Source organism: Cherax quadricarinatus, chromosome 37 (genome assembly GCF_038502225.1).
Source record: "Cherax quadricarinatus isolate ZL_2023a chromosome 37, ASM3850222v1, whole genome shotgun sequence".
Taxonomy (NCBI): Eukaryota; Metazoa; Arthropoda; class Malacostraca; order Decapoda; family Parastacidae; genus Cherax; species Cherax quadricarinatus.
Genome location: NC_091328.1, coordinates 7,926,005 through 7,947,021, shown reverse-complemented (window position 1 = coordinate 7,947,021; position 21,017 = coordinate 7,926,005). Strand labels below are relative to the sequence as shown.

General features: G+C 43.2%; 1 protein-coding gene across 5 annotated transcripts in view; it reads left to right on the top strand.

Moving 5' to 3' along the window:
* Nucleotides 1-21,017, top strand: part of IA-2 (tyrosine phosphatase IA-2) — a 772,548-nt gene that overhangs the window by 346,283 nt on the left and 405,248 nt on the right. For all 5 annotated transcript variants that reach the window (XM_070091865.1, XM_070091863.1, XM_070091866.1 and 2 more), the window contains exons 15-17: nt 2,823-2,908; nt 14,542-14,699; nt 17,071-17,157. In XM_070091865.1, the coding sequence (XP_069947966.1) occupies nt 2,823-2,908; nt 14,542-14,699; nt 17,071-17,157 (331 nt within the window). The remainder of the gene's footprint in view (nt 1-2,822; nt 2,909-14,541; nt 14,700-17,070; nt 17,158-21,017) is intronic.

Below are 21,017 nucleotides of genomic sequence, written 5' to 3'. Positions count from 1 at the left end.
GAAGGGATTCAGGGAAACCGGCAGGCCGGACTTGAGTCCTGGAGATGGGAAGTACAGTGCCTGCACTCTGAAGGAGGGGTGTTAATGTTGCAGTTTAAAAACTGTAGTGTAAAGCACCCTTCTGGCAAGACAGTGATGGAGTGAATGATGGTGAAAGTTTTTCTTTTTCGGGCCACCCTGCCTTGGTGGGAATCGGCCAGTGTGATAATAAAAAAAAAAAAATTATACTGCATTTGTGTTTATATTGCCTCCTGACCCCCTGCCTCCTGACATCCCCCACCACCCTCCTGACACCCCCCTAAACCACCCCCTCTCCCGCCCACACCACCCACTACCCTCCCCTCCCCTTCCCACTACCGACCACATTTTTTTCTCCGCAAGTATAATGACCCATTCATTATCTCTCTAGTATAATGGCTCATTATCTCTAGCTTAATGACCCATTCATTACCACTGTACTACAATGGCCCATTCATTATCTCTAGTATAATAACCCATTCATTATGTCTCTAGTATAATGACCCATTCATTTCCTTTCTATTATAATGACTCATTTCCTCTCTTGTATAATGACCCATTCATTTCCTCTTTAATATAATGACCAATTCATTTTCTCTAGTATAATGACCCATTTATTTCATGTCTAGTATAATGAACCATTCATTTCTTCTCTAGTACAATGACACATTCATTTCCTCTCTAGTATAATGACACATTACCTCACTAGTATAATGACCCATTCAATTCCTCTAGTATAATGACCCATTCATTTCCTCTCTGGTATAATGACCCATTCATTTCCTCTCTGGTATAATGACACATTACCTCTAGTCTAATGGCCCATTCATTTCCTCTCTAGTATAATGACCCATTCATTTCCTCTCTGGTATAATGACCCATTCATTTCCTCTCTGGTATAATGACCCATTCATTTCCTCTCTAGTATAATGACACATTCATTACCTCTTTAGTAGAATGACCCATTCATTTCCTCTAGTATAATGACCCATTCATTTCCTCTCTGGCATAATGACCCATTCATTTCCTCTCTGGTATAATGACACATTCATTTCCTCTCTGGCATAATGACACATTCATTTCCTCTCTGGTATAATGACCCATTCATTTCCTCTCTGGTATAATGACCCATTCATTTCCTCTCTGGTATAATGACCCATTCATTTCCTCTCTGGTATAATGACCCATTCATTTCCTCTCTGGTATAATGACCCATTCATTTCCTCTCTGGCATAATGACCCATTCATTTCCTCTAGTATAATGACCCATTCATTTCCTCTCTGGTATAATGACCCATTCATTTCCTCTCTGGTATAATGACACATTCATTTCCTCTCTGGTATAATGACCCATTCATTTCCTCTCTGGCATGACACATTCATTTCCTCTCTGGCATAATGACCCATTCATTTCCTCTCTGGCATAATGACACATTCATTTCCTATCTGGCATAATGACCCATTCATTTCCTCTAGTATAATGACCCATTCATTTCCTCTCTGGCATAATGACCCATTCATTTCCTCTCTGGTATAATGACACATTCATTTCCTCTCTGGTATAATGACCCATTCATTTCCTCTCTGGCATGACACATTCATTTCCTCTCTGGTATAATGACACATTCATTTCCTCTCTGGTATAATGACACATTCATTTCCTCTCTGGTATAATGACACATTCATTTCCTCTCTGGTATAATGATCCGTTCATTACCTTTCTAGTATAATGACCCATTCATTTCCTCTCTGGCATAATGACACATTCATTTCCTCTCTGGTATAATGACACATTCATTTCCTCTCTGGTATAATGACACATTCATTTTCTCTCTGGTATAATGACACATTAATTTCCTCTCTGGTATAATGACTCATTTCCTCTGGTATAATGACACATTCATTTCCTCTCTTGTATAATGACACATTTCCTCTCTGGTATAATGACACATTTATTTTCCTCTCTGGTATGACACATTCATTTTATCTCTGGTATAATGACTCATTTCCTCTGGTATAATGACACATTCATTTCCTCTCTGGTATAATGACACATTACCTCTATAATTCTTTAATGTATTTCTAGCGTTTCTCTCTCGCTGTTGTCCCTGCTCACCTTACAGTAAATAGGTACCTGTTGTCTGTCTGAGCCTAACAGTAAGTAGGTACCTGTTGTCTCTCTGGACCTAACAGTAAGTAGGTACCTTTCGTCTCTGAACCTAATAGTAAGTAGGTACCTGTTGCCTTTCTGAACCCAACAGTAAGTAGGTTGTCTCTCTGAACCTAACAGTAAGTAGGTAACTGTTGCCTCTCTGAACCGAACAGTAAGTAGGTACCTGTTGTCCCTGTTCACCTGTCAATAAGTACCTGACTTTCCTTGTTTATGCCACGTGGCTTGTTTGTCACGTGACTTTCATTGTTTATTTATAAATGTGTTTGTCTTTGTTATTGTTTGCAACTCTGGTTGACCAGGTCATCGTTGTTTACAAGTCTGGTTGACCAGGTCATCGTTGTTTACAAGTCTGGTTGACCAGGTCATCGTTGTTTACAAGTCTGGTTGACCAGGTCATCGTTGTTTACAAGTCTGGTTGACCAGGTCATCGTTGTTTACAAGTCTGGTTGACCAGGTCATCGTTGTTTACAAGTCTGGTTGACCAGGTCATCGTTGTTTACAAGTCTGGTTGACCAGGTCATGTTTGTTTACAAGTCTGGTTGACCAGGTCATCGTTGTTTACAAGTCTGGTTGACCAGGTTGTCGTTGTTTGCATTTCTGGTTGACTAATAGCAGTTGTTGTTCTTTGCAGATCTCTTGTTGGCTGACGAAGGTCTGGTGGATGACGCTACTGCTACTGACACTCCTGACAGTCAACCTCTGAAACAGCAACAGCAGGTGAGTGTGTCAGTTATCAGGTGAGTGTGTCAGTTATCAGGTGAGTGTGTCAGTTATCAGGTGAGTGTGTCAGTTATCAGGTGAGTGTGTCAGTTATCAGGTGAGTGTGTCAGTTATCAGGTGAGTGTGTCAGTTATCAGGTGAGTGTGTCAGTTATCAGGTGAGTGTGTCAGTTATCAGGTGAGTGTGTTATCAGGTGAGTGCGTTAGTTATCAGGTGAGTTTGTCAGTTATCAGGTGAGTGCGTTCGTTATCAGGTGAGTGTGTCAGTTATCAGGTGAGTGTGTCAGTTATCAGGTGAGTGCGCTAGTTATCAGGTGAGTGTGTCAGTTATCAGGTGAGTGCGTTCGTTATCAGGTGAGTGTGTTAGTTATCAGGTGAGTGTGTCAGTTATCAGGTGAGTGTGTCAGTTATCAGGTGAGTGTGTCAGTTATCAGATGAGTGTGTTAGTTATCAGATGAGTGTGTTAGTTAGCAGGTGAGTGTGTCAGTTATCAGGTGAGTGTGTTAGTTATCAGATGAGTGTGTTAGTTATCAGATGAGTGTGTTAGTTATCAGGTGAGTGTGTTGGTTATCAGATGAGTGTGTTAGTTATCAGGTGAGTGTGTTGGTTATTAGGTGTGTTAGTTATGAGGTGAGTGTGTTAGTTATCATGTGAGTGTGTTAGTTATCAGGTGTGTCAGTTATCAAGTGTGTTAGTTATCAGGTGAGTGTGTTACCAGGTGAGTGTGTCAGTTATCAGGTGTGTGTGTGTCAGTTATCAGGTGAGTGTGTCAGTTATCAGGTGAGTGTGTTAGTTATCAGGTGAGTGTGTTAGTTATCAGGTGTGTCAGTTATCAGGTGAGTGTGTCAGTTATCAGGTGTGTGTGTGTCAGTTATCAGGTGAGTGTGTCAGTTATCAGGTGAGTGTGTTAGTTATCAGGTGAGTGTGTTAGTTATCAGGTGTGTCAGTTATCAAGTGAGTGTGTCAGTTATCAGGTGAGTGTGTTATCAGGTGTGTTAGTTATCATGTGAGTGTGTCAGTTTTCATGTGAGTGTCAGTTATCAGGTGAGTATGTTAGTTATCAGGTGAGCGTGTTAGTTATCAGGTAAGTGTGTCAGTTATCAGGTGAGTGTGTCAGTTATCAGGTGAGTGTGCCAGTTATCAGGTGAGTGTGCCAGTTATCAGGTGAGTGTGCCAGTTATCAGGTGAGTGTGTCAGTTATCAGGTGAGTGTGTCAGTTATCAGGTGAGTGTGTCAGTTATCAGGTGAGTGTGTCAGTTATCAGGTGAGTGTGTCAGTTATCAGGTGAGTGTGTCAGTTATCAGGTGAGTGTGTCAGTTATCAGGTGAGTGTGTCAGTTATCAGGTGAGTGTGTCAGTTATCAGGTGAGTGTGTCAGTTATCAGGTGAGTGTGTCAGTTATCAGGTGAGTGTGTCAGTTATCAGGTGAGTGTGCCAGTTATCAGGTGAGTGTGCCAGTTATCAGGTGAGTGTGTCAGTTATCAGGTGAGTGTGTCAGTTATCAGGTGAGTGTGTTAGTTATCAGTTAAGTGTGTCAGTTATCAGGTGTGTTATCAGGTGAGTGTGTTATCAGGTGAGTGTATCATTTATCAGGTGAGTGTGTTAGTTATCAGGTGAGTGTGTTAGTTATCAGGTGAGTGTGCCAGTTATCAGGTGTGTTAGTTATCAGGTGAGTGTGTTAGTTATCAGGTGAGTGTGCCAGTTATCAGGTGTGTTAGTTATCAGGTGAGTGTGTTAGTTATCAGGTGAGCGTATCAGTTATCAGGTGAGTGTGTTGGTTATCAGGTGAGTGTGTCATCAGGTGAGTATGTTAGTTATCAGGTGAGTGTGTCAGTTATCATGTGAGTGTGTTAGTTATCAGGTGAGTGTGTTGGTTATCAGGTGAGTGTGTCATCAGGTGAGTATGTTAGTTATCAGGTGAGTGTGTCAGTTATCAGGTGAGTGTGTCATCAGGTGAGTATGTTAGTTATCAGGTGAGTGTGTCATCAGGTGAGTATGTTAGTTATCAGGTGAGTGTGTCATCAGGTGAGTATGTTAGTTATCAGGTGAGTGTGTCATCAGGTGAGTATGTTAGTTATCAGGTGAGTGTGTCAGTTATCAAGTGAGTGTGATAGTTATCAGGTGAGTGTGTTACCAGGTGAGTGTGTTAATTATCAGGTGAGTGTGCTAGTTATTAGGTGAGTGTGTCAGTTATCAGGTGAGTGTGTTAGTTATCAGGTGAGTGTGTTATCAGGTGGGTGTGTCAGTTTTTAAATGAGTGTGTTAGTTGTCAGGTGAGTGTGTTATGAGGTGAGTGTGTCAGTTATCAGGTGAGTGTGTTAGTTATCAGGTGAGTGTGTTAGTTATAAGGTGAGCGTATCAGTTATCATGTGAGTGTGTTAGTTATCAGGTGAGTGTGTCAGTTATCAGGTGAGTGTGTTAGTTATAAGGTGAGCGTATCAGTTATCATGTGAGTGTGTTAGTTATCAGGTGAGTGTGTCAGTTATCAGGTGAGTGTGTTATCAGGTGAGTGTGTTAATTATCAGGTGAGTGTGCCAGTTATGAGTTGAGTGTGTCAGTTGAAAATGATTATAGGTTGTACACCTCTTGCGGTACGCACTCCAACAATAACATCTTGCGGTACGCACTCCAACAATAACATCTTGCGGTACGCACTCCAACAATAACATCTTGCGGTACGCACTCCAACAATAACATCTTGCGGTACGCACTCCAACAATAACATCTTGCGGTACGCACTCCAACAATAACATCTTGCGGTACGCACTCCAACAATAACATCTTGCGGTACGCACTCCAACAATAACATCTTGCGGTACGCACTCCAACAATAACATCTCGCGGTACGCACTCCAACAATAACATCTTGCGGTACGCACTCCAACAATAACATCTTGCGGTACGCACTCCAACAATAACATCTTGCGGTACGCACTCCAACAATAACATCTTGTGGTACGCACTCCAACAATAACATCTTGCGGTACGCACTCCAACAATAACATCTTGCGGTACGCACTCCAACAATAACATCTTGCGGTACGCACTCCAACAATAACATCTTGTGGTACGCACTCCAACAATAACATCTTGCGGTACGCACTCCAACAATAACATCTTGCGGTACGCACTCCAACAATAACATCTTGCGGTACGCACTCCAACAATAACATCTTGCGGTACGCACTCCAACAATAACATCTTGCGGTACGCACTCCAACAATAACATCTTGCGGTACGCACTCCAACAATAACATCTTGCGGTACGCACTCCAACAATAACATCTTGCGGTACGCACTCCAACAATAACATCTTGCGGTACGCACTCCAACAATAACATCTTGCGGTACGCACTCCAACAATAACATCTTGCGGTACGCACTCCAACAATAACATCTTGCGGTACGCACTCCAACAATAACATCTTGCGGTACGCACTCCAACAATAACATCTTGCGGTACGCACTCCAACAATAACATCTTGCGGTACGCACTCCAACAATAACATCTTGCGGTACGCACTCCAACAATAACATCTTGCGGTACGCACTCCAACAATAACATCTTGTGGTACGCACTCCAACAATAACATCTTGCGGTACGCACTCCAACAATAACATCTTGCGGTACGCACTCCAACAATAACATCTTGCGGTACGCACTCCAACAATAACATCTTGCGGTACGCACTCCAACAATAACATCTTGCGGTACGCACTCCAACAATAACATCTTGCGGTACGCACTCCAACAATAACAACAACAATAACAAAATTAACACCACCAACAACAATAATAACACTGTTTAGGGCCCAGGAGCTGTGAATCGACCCCTGTAACCACAAATGTGTGAGCACAATGAGAGTCCTCTAGAGTGCTAGTCACCATGCAGTGTTGAAGTTAAAGCGCCTGATGGAAGTTAAGGTAGAGGGAAGTGCAGTAAACTGGAGTTAGTGTGCACCACAAGACTTCAGTAGTCTGCACCACAAGACTTCAGTAGTGTGCACCACAAGACTTCAGTAGTGTGCACCACAAGACTTCAGTAGTGTCCAACACAAGACTTCAGTAGTGTGCAACACAAGACTTCAGTAGTGTGCACCACAAGACTTCAGTAGTGTGCACCACAAGACTTCAGTAGTGTGCACCACAAGACTTCAGTAGTGTGCAACACAAGACTTCAGTAGTGTGCAACACAAGACTTCAGTAGTGTGCAACACACGACTTCAGTAGTGTGCAACACAAGACTTCAGTAGTGTGCAACACAAGACTTCAGTAGTGTGCACCACAAGACTTCAGTAGTGTGCAACACAAGACTTCAGTAGTGTGCACCACAAGACTTCAGTAGTGTGCACCACAAGACTTCAGCAGTGTGCAACACAAGACTTCAGCAGTGTGCAACACAAGACTTCAGTAGTGTGCAACACAAGACTTCAGCAGTGTGCACCACAAGACTTCAGCAGTGTGCACCACAAGACTTCAGCAGTGGTAAACTTCAAAAAGTTGAGAGCCTTCCTGAACGTGGTGGTCTGGGACACTGAATTTATAAGGTAAGTCTGTGGACGAGATGATGGAACACCTGCCTGGGACGTGCAGGGAAGCAGCTGCTGGTGCTGCTGCTGCCTCTGTTTTCGACCGAGGAATTTAGACACGTGCATCAGTTGGTATCTTTACTGTTCAAATGTTTCGCCTACACAGTAGACTTCAGTCAAATACAGAGGCAGCAAGTTTCTTCTACAACTGCTGCCTCTGCATTTGAAGAAATCTTCTGTGTAGGCGAAACGTTTCGGACTAAAGATACCTTACTGTTGCACATGTCTTTTATTAAGGTGCAGAAATAACCGGAGACAAAGGGAGGAGAAAAAGAAAGTGAGGGAAAGAAATGCAGACAAATGTTAGGTAAATGGAGACAAATGCAAACTAATGTGATATTTTATTGTGGCAACGTTTCGCTCTCCAGGAGCTATGTCAGGCGAAACGTTTCTAGAATAAAGATTCCCAAATGTTGCACAAGTGTCTTATCTACACAGTTTGTAATGTGTTGAGCTGGTTGCATCCCATGCTGGTACAAATACAGTTAGTGCTAATATCGAGACTGTGAGGATAAGACACGTCCACAATCAGTGAAGGCAACGTTTCTCCTTCACTGGTTGTGGACGTGTGATTGGTAAGGCCACCAGTGGCGAAACAACATCGAAAAATATCTTGATTATACTTGCGTCACATCACATTTTCTTTTGTTGTTATCTTTTGATTTTTTTTTTAATTTCTGCCTTTGGTTATAATTTTTAAAGGGGTGGACCGGTAAGCCAGGGGAAGGCCTCGGTCAGATAACCAAAAGATCCAACGGCGGGTCATCATCTAAGATCCGCGTCAGGAAACACTTGTACTGTTTCCTGACAAACTTTACCTAACCTGAATGAACATTAAAATGGTATACAATACCGACAGGTTGTTAGGTAAGACACATATGCAACAGTTAGGTATCATTATCAGATTTACCTAACTTAACCTGTCTTAATTCATGCCTGATTGTGACCACATATAAATGTGTAATTAATTACCACCGTAATTTGTTCAGCTATCAAAACTTTGCGGCCCAGTTCCTGGACCCATTATGTACCTTTGTAATCTATAGACTACCGCCCACACCATGGATATGGTGTGTATAATAATAATAATAATATATCTTTACTTCTATAAGTACATGTACAAGGTATACAGACTATAGCTGACATCAATGTCATACTGCTATATAGAAAGTCGCTTGTTATGCTGAGCATTTCCCGCAAATTAGGTCAGTTTTGTCACGGGATACGACCCACACCAGTCCACTAACACCCAGGTACCCATTTTATACTGATAGGTGAACATAGACAACCGGTGTAAGGAAACATGTCCAGTGTTTCAGCCCTCGACGAGAATCGAACCGAGACCCTCACTGTGTGAAGTGAGAGATTTAGTCACCAGGCCACGGGCCGCCGTGGCCAAGATATTAAATGCACAAATAACCCGTATATAGGCGATAGAAGCTTACGACGACGTTATAGTCCGACTTGAACCATTTACAAAGTCACACTAACAGAAAGGTGAGAAGGAGCCAGTATATATAGGCAGGCTGGCAGGTGCGGGACAAGACAGGTGTAAGATATTAAAGTAACCTCTGATATAAGTGTGGTGAAACTTACGTTTACTGTCTACTTTATCTTCCGCGTCCACCTTAAGCTGGTATACAGCGTCCCTCCTGATTTCAAGGTGAACCTTTTAACTGTTAGTGACCGGTCACAGACCGGGCCGCGGGGGCGTTGACCCCCGGAACTCTCTCCAGGTAAACTCCAGATAAACACTTACTCGGCACTTTTGTTGTCTTAGATTTTAATGAGTGAACCATGGGCCGCCATGGGCTCTCCCAGGTTTTACATATATTCTTCCACGGGAGTGAAAACATGTGCAACATCTGGGTATCTTCACTGTAGACATTTCGCCATCCAGTGGCTTTATCAATACAAATTCAAGGACATAATTTGAAGACTGTAGAAGTGCATAACAAAAGACGAGGTAATCAGTTCCCGGGAGTGCCCAAGCTCGTCGCTTCTTCCCACTTCTGTTTGAGAATTAAAGTTGTGTGTAGCGTCTCCGGAATTCACATCCTGACTACCTGAGTCATCAAATACTTGGTGTTCGTTTCACTATTAGAACACAGTACCCACAGGATGAGGAATTAGACACATGTGCGGCACCTGAGTATCTTTATTTGAAGATAATGCCACAGATAGGCAGGTACTGCCCGTATGTTATACTCCCTCATCAACTCACCCAATGCTGAAGAGTTAAGAGACACGTAAGTTCCTCCGTCTTCTAATAACATGTTCATTTTTTCCACTATAATCTACCTTGTTCATAATTATCACATTTGCTTTGTTTGTTTGGTAAGGTGAAGTCCAGGATCTTTCCTTAATTCATGGTATAACTTAACAAATCTTTGAACTTTACAACACAATTGTCCTCAACGATTTGTTAAGTTATACCATGAATTAAGGAAAAATTAACATGTTATTGCAAGACGGAGGAACTTATGTACCTATTAAGTCTCGTAGTTTTATGTAAATGGTTTCGAAAACCGACACACACACACACACACACGGGGCCAGGAGCTCGGACTCTACCCCCGCAACCTCAACTAGGTGAGTACACACACACACACTGAGAGAGGGTAGGGGGTCGAGTACATTGGTGGTGGTCAGCCACACAGACAATAGTGAAGAATGGGTGGTAAGAGGCAGGTGACAGGTGAACTTTAATCAATTAACTAATACAGGTGTCTACACTCACACCTGGTGAAACTCTCTCTCTCTCTCTCTCTCTCTCTCTCTCTCTCTCTCTCTCTCTCTCTCTCTCTCTCTCTCTCTCTCTCTCTCTCCCTCCCTCAGAAATTTTAGTTATTCTCTCCTTCCTTTGATTAAACATGATCACCTCCCCCTCCCCAGATGCTAAATAACCCCTGAGGGTCAAACGTTTCTCCACAAGGGGTCACTAGTTAACAGGATAAATTACCAGGAGTCACTAGTTATCAGGATAGACTACCAGGGGTCACTAGTTACTAGGACAGGCTAACAGGAGTCACTAGTTACTAGGATAGGCTACTAGGGGTCACTAGTTACCAGGATAGGCTACCAGAGGTCACTAGTTACTAGGATAGGCTACTAGGGGGGTCACCAGTTGCTAGGATATACTACCAGGGTTCACTAGTTACCAGGGGTCACCAGTTACTAGGATAGACTACCAGGGCTCACTAGTTACTAAGAGAGACCAAAGATCAGTCGTTACCAGGGTTCACTAGTTACCAGGGTTCACTAGTTACCAGGGTTCACTAGTTACCAGGGCTCACTAGTTACCAGGGTTCACTAGTTACCAGGGTTCACTAGTTACCAGGGTTCACTATTTACCAGGGCTCACTAGTTACCAGGGCTCACTAGTTACCAGGGTTCACTAGTTACCAGGGTTCACTAGTTACTAATATATACTACCAGGGTTCACTAGTTACCAGGGCTCACTAGTTACCAGGGGTCACTAGTTACTAAAACTACCAGGGTTCACTAGTTACCAGGATAGACTACCACCAGGGAGTCACTAGTGCGTGGAATGAGGGGTCATTACTGGTCTTGGAGGTGGGTTGTGCACCTTACTCCCCTCGTTGCCATGGCAACCATTTGTTTGGGGTGGCATGCCACCATTTCCCCCCTCCCCTCGCCTCTCCTCCCCCTCCTGTCCCTTCTCGTCTCCCTTCCTCCCTTCTATCCCCTACCACCTGCCACTTTCCCCTCTCTCATCTCCAGTCATTCACTCATCACCCCCTCTCTCTCCCGTCCCCTCTTATTCCCCCTCACCCACTTCTCTCCCACTTCCTATACACCTCTCAGCAACCCCCCCCCCTATCCTCCCCTTGTTCTCCACCCTCTCCCCCTCCCTTCTTATCCAACCCCCCTACTTTTTTAACCAACACCTTTCCTCCTTTCTACCCACCTCCCTCGTCCTCTCCCCTTGCTTCACCCCCCTCTCTATCTAGATAATAGTTTTTGTCATATTCGCCCACCCATACGGGTTTAGCGCTTTCTCATAATTGTTTTATTATATTTATTATTATTATTATTATTATTATTATTATTATTATTATTATTATTATTATTATTATATACGTGTTTCGGTCAGTGTGTGATCCCAGAAAGGTATCCCTGTATCGCACTAACCCAGCCCTCTCTACCTCAGTGCAGGCACAGGTGGTCTTACTTAGCGCCACATAACTTTCTAATGCTGTGCTGTATCAACAGTGAAAATTCGAAGCCAGTTTGAAGAGGCATTCACAAGTTATCACATGGAAGCCAATATCAACTGTGAAAGTTTGAAACCGATCGAATGAGGTGTTGTCAAGTTATAAACGAAATCATTGTCGGGAGAATTTTTTTCAAGTAGCTACTTGAAGGAGCACCTCCAGGGATACCTAATTCAAACAACTACTTGAAGGAGCACCTCCAGGGATACCTAATTCAAACAACTACTTGAAGGAGCACCTCCAGGGATACCTAATTCAAACAACTACTTGAAGGAGCACCTCCAGGGATATCCAATTCAAGCAACCACTTGAAGTAGCACCTCCAGGGATACCTAATTCAAGCAGCCACTTGAAGGAGCACCTCCAGTTATACCTAATTCAAGCATCCACTTGAAGGAGCACCTCCAGGGATACCTAATTCAAGCAACCACTTGAAGGAGCACATCCAAGGATACCTAATTCAAGCAACCACTTGAAGGAGCACCTCCAGGGATACCTAACCAATCATCCCTGTCATCTTAGGCCTGGGTCTGTCTGGAGTGAATCTTGCTGTGAGGCTTGGCGAAGCCCCGCCGGGTTTATGGAACTTGTGTTTCTCTGGCTTCCCCTGCAAGTGTTTGGGGGGAGGGAGGGGGGGTTGCCTTGGTGCTGGCGAGGTGCTCTTGATCCAAGGAATTAAAGCTGCCCTCTACTTTCTTAGAAAGTTTTTTGGTGTTCGAACTAAGTCTCTCTCTGTTTCTCTCCCCAACCTCCTTTAATCAACTTCCTCTTCCCCTCATTTCGTTCTGTCTCTCCCTTCCACTCTCCTTGTCTCCCTTCCTTCCTTTTCTTCCTTCTATGCCACCCCTCCCTGTCCTCCCACCCTCCAGTTGAACCTGGGACCTCTCCCACCGTACTCCTCTTTCCCTACCTTCTCTCCCCTCCCTCCCACCTACCTACCTACCCTCCCTCCTGTTTCCCCTCTACAGAGTTCCCTCTTGTGTGATGGAACACAACAAGATCAAGTCACTTTATTTAAGCACAGGTCCACCTTAGTACAATTATCATACATAACAAACATATTAATTAACAATACTGCGACTAGCCGGGGATCGAACCCATATTATTTTAGCCCGCCTCGTGAGAAGCCAGCCAAAATCCACGACCCAACAGTCCACTGAGCCAACAGTGCTACAAACATCAGGTACCCAGTAACGCTGCACATATGACTCCTGATGCCAGCACATATGTGGCTGCGGTACCTACACGACTAACTTCATTCTCCTCCCGTTTGTCATACAAGTCTTCACGATCAGTACACGTATTAACGCAGCCACAGAACGAAGTGGTTTTAAGCAATTAACCAAACAATTATTAATTTTTAAAGCCGCGTGTTCGTGCGGTTGTAGTGGCCAGACTTAAGTTTAGTTATAAGTACTTCTGGCAGTCTGACAGACACAGACTGACTGATGTTGTAGTGGCCAGACTTAAGTTTAGTTATAAGTACTTCTGGCAGTCTGACAGACACACAGACTGACTGATGTTGTAGTGGCCAGACTTAAGTTTAGTTATTAGTACTTCTGGCAGTCTGACAGACACACAGACTGACTGATGTTGTAGTGGCCAGACTTAAGTTTGGTTACAAGTACTTCTGACAGTCTGACAGACACACACATGATAACCAGACTAAATACATGGTATATGGCCAGCCCTGTGATCACTATCTTAAACACAATGTGCCTAAATGTCCACTTATTGAGGAATACAGAGATAGACAGTATAATAACCTATGTGACATGTCAAGATATCTTATTAATGAAAATAAGATACCAGATATTTTAAGCAAATATCCTAAATTTCCTTTCAACAAATAAAACAATTGTACATATAAATTCAGACGTATTCCTGTTAACCCTTGTAGGGCCTAGCTCCTAGGCCTATTGTATATACATTGTCGTCCATAGAATGATACAGGGTACACAGTAAACTAGCCACTGTCGTCCACAGGATGATACAGGGTACACAGTAAACTAGCCACTGTCGTCCACAGGATGATACAGGGTACACAGTAAACTAGCCACTGTCGTCCACAGGATGATACAGGGTACACAGTAAACTAGCCACTGTCGTCCACAGGATGATACAGGGTACACAGTAAACTAGCCACTGTCGTCCACAGGTTGATACAGGGTACACAGTAAACTAGCCACTGTCGTCCACAGGATGATACAGGGTACACAGTAAACTAGCCACTGTCGTCCACAGGATGATACAGGGTACACAGTAAACTAGCCACTGTCGTCCACAGGATGATACAGGGTACACAGTAAACTAGCCACTGTCGTCCACAGGATGATACAGGGTACACAGTAAACTAGCCACTGTCGTCCACAGGATGATACAGGGTACACAGTAAACTAGCCACTGTCGTCCACAGGATGATACAGGGTACACAGTAAACTAGCCACTGTCGTCCACAGGATGATACAGGGTACACAGTAAACTAGCCACTGTCGTCCACAGGATGATACAGGGTACACAGTAAACTAGCCACTGTCGTCCACAGGATGATACAGGGTACACAGTAAACTAGCCACTGTCGTCCACAGGATGATACAGGGTACACAGTAAACTAGCCACTGTCGTCCACAGGATGATACAGGGTACACAGTAAACTAGCCACTGTCGTCCACAGGATGATACAGGGTACACAGTAAACTAGCCACATCGACTGCAGAATCAAATCTGTCTGCTTCCCGCATTATAATCAAACACAGCTGTGAGTGTACCTTATTTTTCCTCTTTTTTATCTTCGTGCATTGCAGGAGGGGCAGGCGGAGGCACAGCAGCAGCAGCAGCAGGAGGAGGAGCAGCAGCAGCAGGAGGATAGCACCTCCACGCCCACTCCACCCACAGGAACACCACCTACTACCACCCAGGCTCCAGAACCCAGCTCCTACGTCTACATCACCATCAAAGGAAGGTGAGAGAGAGACAGAGAGACAGAGACAGACAGACAGACAGTCAGAGACAGAGACAGACAGACAGAAACACAAACATACAGAGACATAGAAACTGAGAGAGAGAATATTAAAAAGAGATACAAGTAACAAGGAAGCGATATCTACCAAATTATTGTTGTAGTTTAATAATTTATTATACACTCCTGTGTTTTAAGAACATAAGAACATAATATAAGAAGAACATAAGAATGGAGGAACACTGCAGAAGGCCTACTGGCCCATACAAGGCAGGTCCTTATCAAAGAAAGAAGGAACACTGCAGCAGGCCTGCTGGCCCATGCGGGGCAGGTCCATGTCAACCTACACAACGTTTTAGCTTCTATGACAGTACTCGGGAGTTTGTTCCACTCATCCACAACTCTATTACCAAACCAGTGCTTTCCTATATCCTTCCTGAATCTGAATTTTTCCAGCTTGAAACCATTGCTGCGAGTCCTGTCTTGGCTAGATATTTTTAGCACGCTATTTACATCCCATTTGTTCATTCCTGTTTTCCATTTATACACCTCAATCATATCCCCCTAATTCTACGCCTTTCTAGAGAGTGTAGATTCAGGGCCTCAGTCTATCCTCATAGGGAAGATTTCTGATACATGGGATCAACTTTGTCATCCTCCTCTGTACGTTTTCCAGAGCATTTATATCCATTCTGTAATACGGTGACCAGAACTGTGCAGCATAATCTAAATGAGGCCTAACCAAGGATGTATAGAGTTGAAGAACAACCTGAGGACTTCTATTATTTATGCTTCTTGATATGAAGCCAAGGATTCTATTAGCTTTATTGCGAACGCTAATGCACTGTTGTCTTGGTTTTAGATTACTGCTAACCAGAACTTCTAAATCCTTTTCACACTCAGTAGTATTAAGATCTACATTATTTAGTTTATATGTGGCATGGTTATTTTCCTGTCCAACATTTAGAACTTTGCATTTGTCTATATTAAACTGCATCTGCCACTTCTCCGACCATTGCATCAGTCGATTCAAATCATCCTGGAGTGCTCTGATGTCCTCATTAGAGCACTACTTCAATGCAGTGTATTGCATTGTAGTAGTGTATTGTAGTGCAGTGTAGTGTGTATCTGATAAGATGAGGTCAGTGTATGAGTATATTATCAGTATTAAGTATTTTCTACTTTAGGATAGGTCAGGATAGGTTAGGCCAGGATACTCTTAGGTCAGGATAGGTTAGGCCAGGATAGGTCAGGCTAGGATAAATTAGGTCCAGTTAGTGCAAGTCATGCTGGGTTAGGTCAGGATAAGTTATGTCAAGTTAGGTTAAGTCATGCTAGGTTAGATCATGTTATATAAGGTCAAGTTAGGATAGTTAAGGGTAGGTTTGGTTAGCATAGGTTAGGTTACGTCAGGTTAAGTTAGGTCATGTTAGGCTAGGTTAGGTCAGGTCAGGCCAGATTAGGTTAGGTTAGGATAGGTTACGTCAGGTCAGATTAGGTTAGGTAAGGTTAGGTTAGGTCAGGTCAGGTCAGATTAGGTTAGGTAAGGTTAGGTAAGGTTAGGTTAGGTAAGGTTAGGTTAGGTTTGGTTAGGTTAGGTTAGGTTATGTAAGGTTAGTTTAGGATAGGTTAGGTAAGGTTAGGTTAGGTAAGGTTAGGTTAGGTTAGGTTAGGTAAGGTTAGTTTAGGTTAGGTTAGGTAAGGTTAGGTTAGGTTAGGTAAGGTTAGGTAAGGTTAGGTTAGGTTAGGTTAGGTTACGTTAGGTAAGGTTAGGTTCGGTTAGGTTAGGTTAGGTAAGGTTAGGTAAGGTTAGGTTAGGTTAGGTAAGGTTAGGTTAGGTTAGGTTAGGTAAGGTTAGGTTAGGTAAGGTTAGGTAAGGTTAGGTTAGATAAGGTTAGGTTAGGTAAGGTTAGGTTAGGTTAGGTTAGGTAAGGTTAGGTTAGGTTAGGTTAGGTTAGGTTAGGTAAGGTTAGGTTAGGTTAGGTTAGGTTAGGTTAGGTTAGGTAAGGTTAGGTTAGGTTAGGTTAGGTTAGGTAAGGTTAGGTTAGGTTAGGTAAGGTTAGGTTAGGTTAGACTGTGTACCCCCACATATAGCTTCTCAGGTTTATACTTCGTACACTACCATTCAGAATATATATATATATATAATATCCCAGGCGATATTATCTACATTTAAGGAAGTTAAAACGTGACAGCTCAAATAAGCCGCACATAGGAGAAAGAAGCTTATGAGAACTTGTATCACTGACGAGTCACACAAACCCACGAAGGAAAGGGAGCCAATGTATATACACGAGAGGTATTATACCTTCTTCTTTATTATAATGATTTGAGAGGTAACCTGAGTGTCATCTGTGTGGTGGTTTTGTTCCAGGTTCCTGGAGTGGGAGCAGGCTAGTAACTTGGCTAGGATGGTCGTCCGGCTGTCTGGCCTCCAACCTGAGGATATGGATAAGCTGAGGTAAGTATCTACATCCCTGTTTTTCTGTGTGGGTACTTCATATATATATATATATATATATATATATATATATATATATATATATATATATATATATATATTATATATATATATATATATATATATATATATATATATATATATATATATATATATATTATATATATATATATATTTCAACAAGTCGGCCGTCTCCCACCGAGGCAGGGTGACCAAAAAGAAAGAAAATCCCCAAAAAGAAAATACTTTCATCATTATTCAACACTTTTACCTCACACATAATCACTGTTTTTGCAGAGGTGCTCAGAATACAACAGTTTAGAAGCATATACGTATAAAGATACACAACATATCCCTCCAAACTGCCAATATCCCAAACCCCTCCTTTAGAGTGGTGGCATTGTACTTCCCATTTCCAGGACTCAAGTCCGGCTATATAAAAATAACCGGTTTCCCTGAATCCCTTCACTAAATATTACCCTGCTCACACTCCAACAGCTCGTCAGGTCCCAAGTATCATTTGTCTAAATTCACTCCTATCTAACACGCTCACGCACGCTTGTTGGAAGTCCAAGCCCCTTGTCCACAAAACCTCCTTTACCCCCCCCCCTGTATATATATATATATATATATATATATATATATATATATATATATATATATATATATATATATATATATGTATGTATATATAATGTCGTGCCGAATATGTAAAACTGGTCAATTAGCAAGAACTCATTTAAAGTTAAGTCCTTTCTAAAATTTTCTCTTACACGTTTAAAGATATATTTTTTTCATTAATGTTAATGTAAAAAATTATAATTTCGCTCCAAAAGAATCTTAGAAAACTTACCTAACCTTATTATAACAAGAACAATTTATTTTAGCCTAACCCAACTAAATATATTTTATATTTGTTTACAATAAATTAATACTAAACAAACACAGTGAAATATATATTTTTCGTTAGGTTCGGAATGATTTTGGCGAAATTATTGCATACACAAATTTTCGCTTGTCCTATATGGCAAGATGAGCGTTGCTATTTAAGCCAAGATGGCAAGTTCTGCCTATTCGGCACGACATATATATATATAAATATATATATATATATATATATATATATATATATATATATATATATATATATATATATATATATATATACAACAATTCGCAAATAGGCGAAATTTTGCAAACATTATATCTCAGTTCACAGCAGGATTCGAACCTACACACTCTGCATTTCTTTCTTTTTCACTGTATGTGGCAGAATTTGATGAAATAACCTATCAGTGGCCTGGTGACCTGGGGGTATAAGAGTGACCGCTTAGCCTAGGCTAGGCTCACATACTTATCTGGGATCTGGCCGAATGGAGAAATTACTACGCTCTTTGATGCTGTGGACCGATGCAGGGTGACCTCCCCTCCCCCCCCCCCAAAAAAAAAGCTTATCTTTTTACATTTAGTAATATATACAGGAGAAGAGGTTACTAGCCCCTTGCTCCCGGCATTTTAGTCGCCTCTTACAACACGCATGGCTTACAGAGGAAGAATTCTGTTCCACTTCCCCATGGAGGTAAGAGGAAATAAACAAGAACAAGAACTAGATTATTATTATTACAATCAAGGGGGAAGCGCTAAACCCGGAGGATTATACAGCGCCTGGGGGGGTATGTGGAAGGCATTCAGGCTTAATTTGGGGAACTGGAGCACAGATCCAATTCCCTAAATCAAGAGCCCCTCACCAACATCAAGGAACCTTCCTTGAGGGGAACAAGAACTAGAAAGAAAATAGCAGAAAACCCAGAGGGGTGTGTATATATATGCTTGTACATGTATGTGTAGTGTGACCTAAGTGTAAGTAGAAGTAGCAAGACGTACCTGAAATCTTGCATGTTTATGAGACAGAAAAAAAAGACACCAGCAATCCTACCATCATGTAAAACAATTACAGGCTTCCGTTTTACACTCACTTGGCAGGACGGTAGTACCTCCCTGGGCGGTTGCTGTCTACCAACCTACTACATATGAGCATATCCGTGCGGTTAGCAAGATTACCGGGAGTGTGGAATTACCGGGAGTGTGGGATTACCGGGAGTGTGGGATTACCGGGAGTGTGGGATTACCGGGAGTGTGGGGTTACCGGGAGTGTGGAATTACCGGGAGTGTGGGATTACCGGGAGTGTGGGATTACCGGGAGTGTGGAATTACCGGGAGTGTGGGATTACCGGGAGTGTTGGATTACCGGGAGTGTGGGATTACCGGGAGTGTGGGATTACCGGGAGTGTTGGATTACCGGGAGTGTGGGGTTACCGGGAGTGTGGGATTACCGGGAGTGTGGGGTTACCGGGAGTGTGGAATTACCGGGAGTGTGGGATTACCGGGAGTGTTGGATTACCGGGAGTGTGGGATTACCGGGAGTGTGGGGTTACCGGGAGTGTGGAATTACCGGGAGTGTGGGATTACCGGGAGTGTTGGATTACCGGGAGTGTGGGATTACCGGGAGTGTGGGATTACCGGGAGTGTTGGATTACCGGGAGTGTGGGATTACCGGGAGTGTGGGGTTACCGGGAGTGTGGAATTACCGGGAGTGTGGGATTACCGGGAGTGTTGGATTACCGGGAGTGTGGGATTACCGGGAGTGTGGGGTTACCGGGAGTGTGGAATTACCGGGAGTGTGGGATTACCGGGAGTGTTGGATTACCGGGAGTGTGGGATTACCGGGAGTGTGGGGTTACCGGAAGTGCGATATTACTGGGAGTGCGGGATTACCGGGAGTGCGGGATTACCGGGAGTGTGGGATTACCGGGAGTGTGAGATTACGGGGAGTGTGTTATTACGGGGATTGGTGTATGCTGGGGATTGAGAATGCGTGTCATCCTGGTCATCAGCTAAGACTCCTATTGTTGACATTACTGCGTCTTGACATATCAGCACTTAACACTTACATACTGAGACAATGCAGCACACACACTGTGGGCAGCTACCAGTCTGGCCACGAATACACTGTAAGTGCTCCAGATGTCGCAGTCTTCACCACATCTTAATGACTTCTTTATAAAGACGGAGATGACACTCTTAAATTGTTACTACGACAGTATTGTGTGTGTGTGTGTGTGTGTGTGTGTGTGTGTGTGTGTGTGTGTGTACTTAGTTGTACTCACCTAGTTGTGGTTGCGGGGATCGATTTACAGCTCCTGGTCCCGCCTCTTCAAATAGCCGCTACCTGGTCACTCTTCCCGCTCCATGAGCTTTATCATACCGCTTCTTAAAGCTATGTATGGATCCTGCCTCCACTACATCACTACCCAGGCTATTCCACTTCCTGACAACTCTGTGACTGAAGAAATACTTCCTAACATCCCTGTGGTTCATCTGAGTGTTCAACTTCCAACTGTGACCCCTTGCTGCTGTGTCCCATCTCTGGAACATCCTGTCTCTGTCCACCTTGTCTATACCTCTCAGTATTTTATATATTGTTATCATATCTCCCCTAACTCTCCTGTCTTCCAGTGTCATTAGGTCGATTTCCCTTAACCTCTCCTCGTAGGACATACCCCTTAGCTCCTGGACTAGTCTTGTTGCAAACCTTTGCACTTTCTCTAGTTTCCTTACATGCTTGGCTAGATGAGGGTTCCAAACTGGTGTGTGTATGTGTGTGTGTGTGTGTGTGTGTGTGTGTGTGTGTGTGTGTGTGTGTGTGTGTGTGTGTACTCACCTAATTGTACTCACCTAATTGTGGTTCCAGGGGTCGAGACTCAGCTCCTGGCCCCGCCTCTTCACTGATCGCTACTGGATCCTCTCTCTCTCTGCTTCCTGAGCTTTATCATACCTCTTCTTAAAACTATGTATGGTTC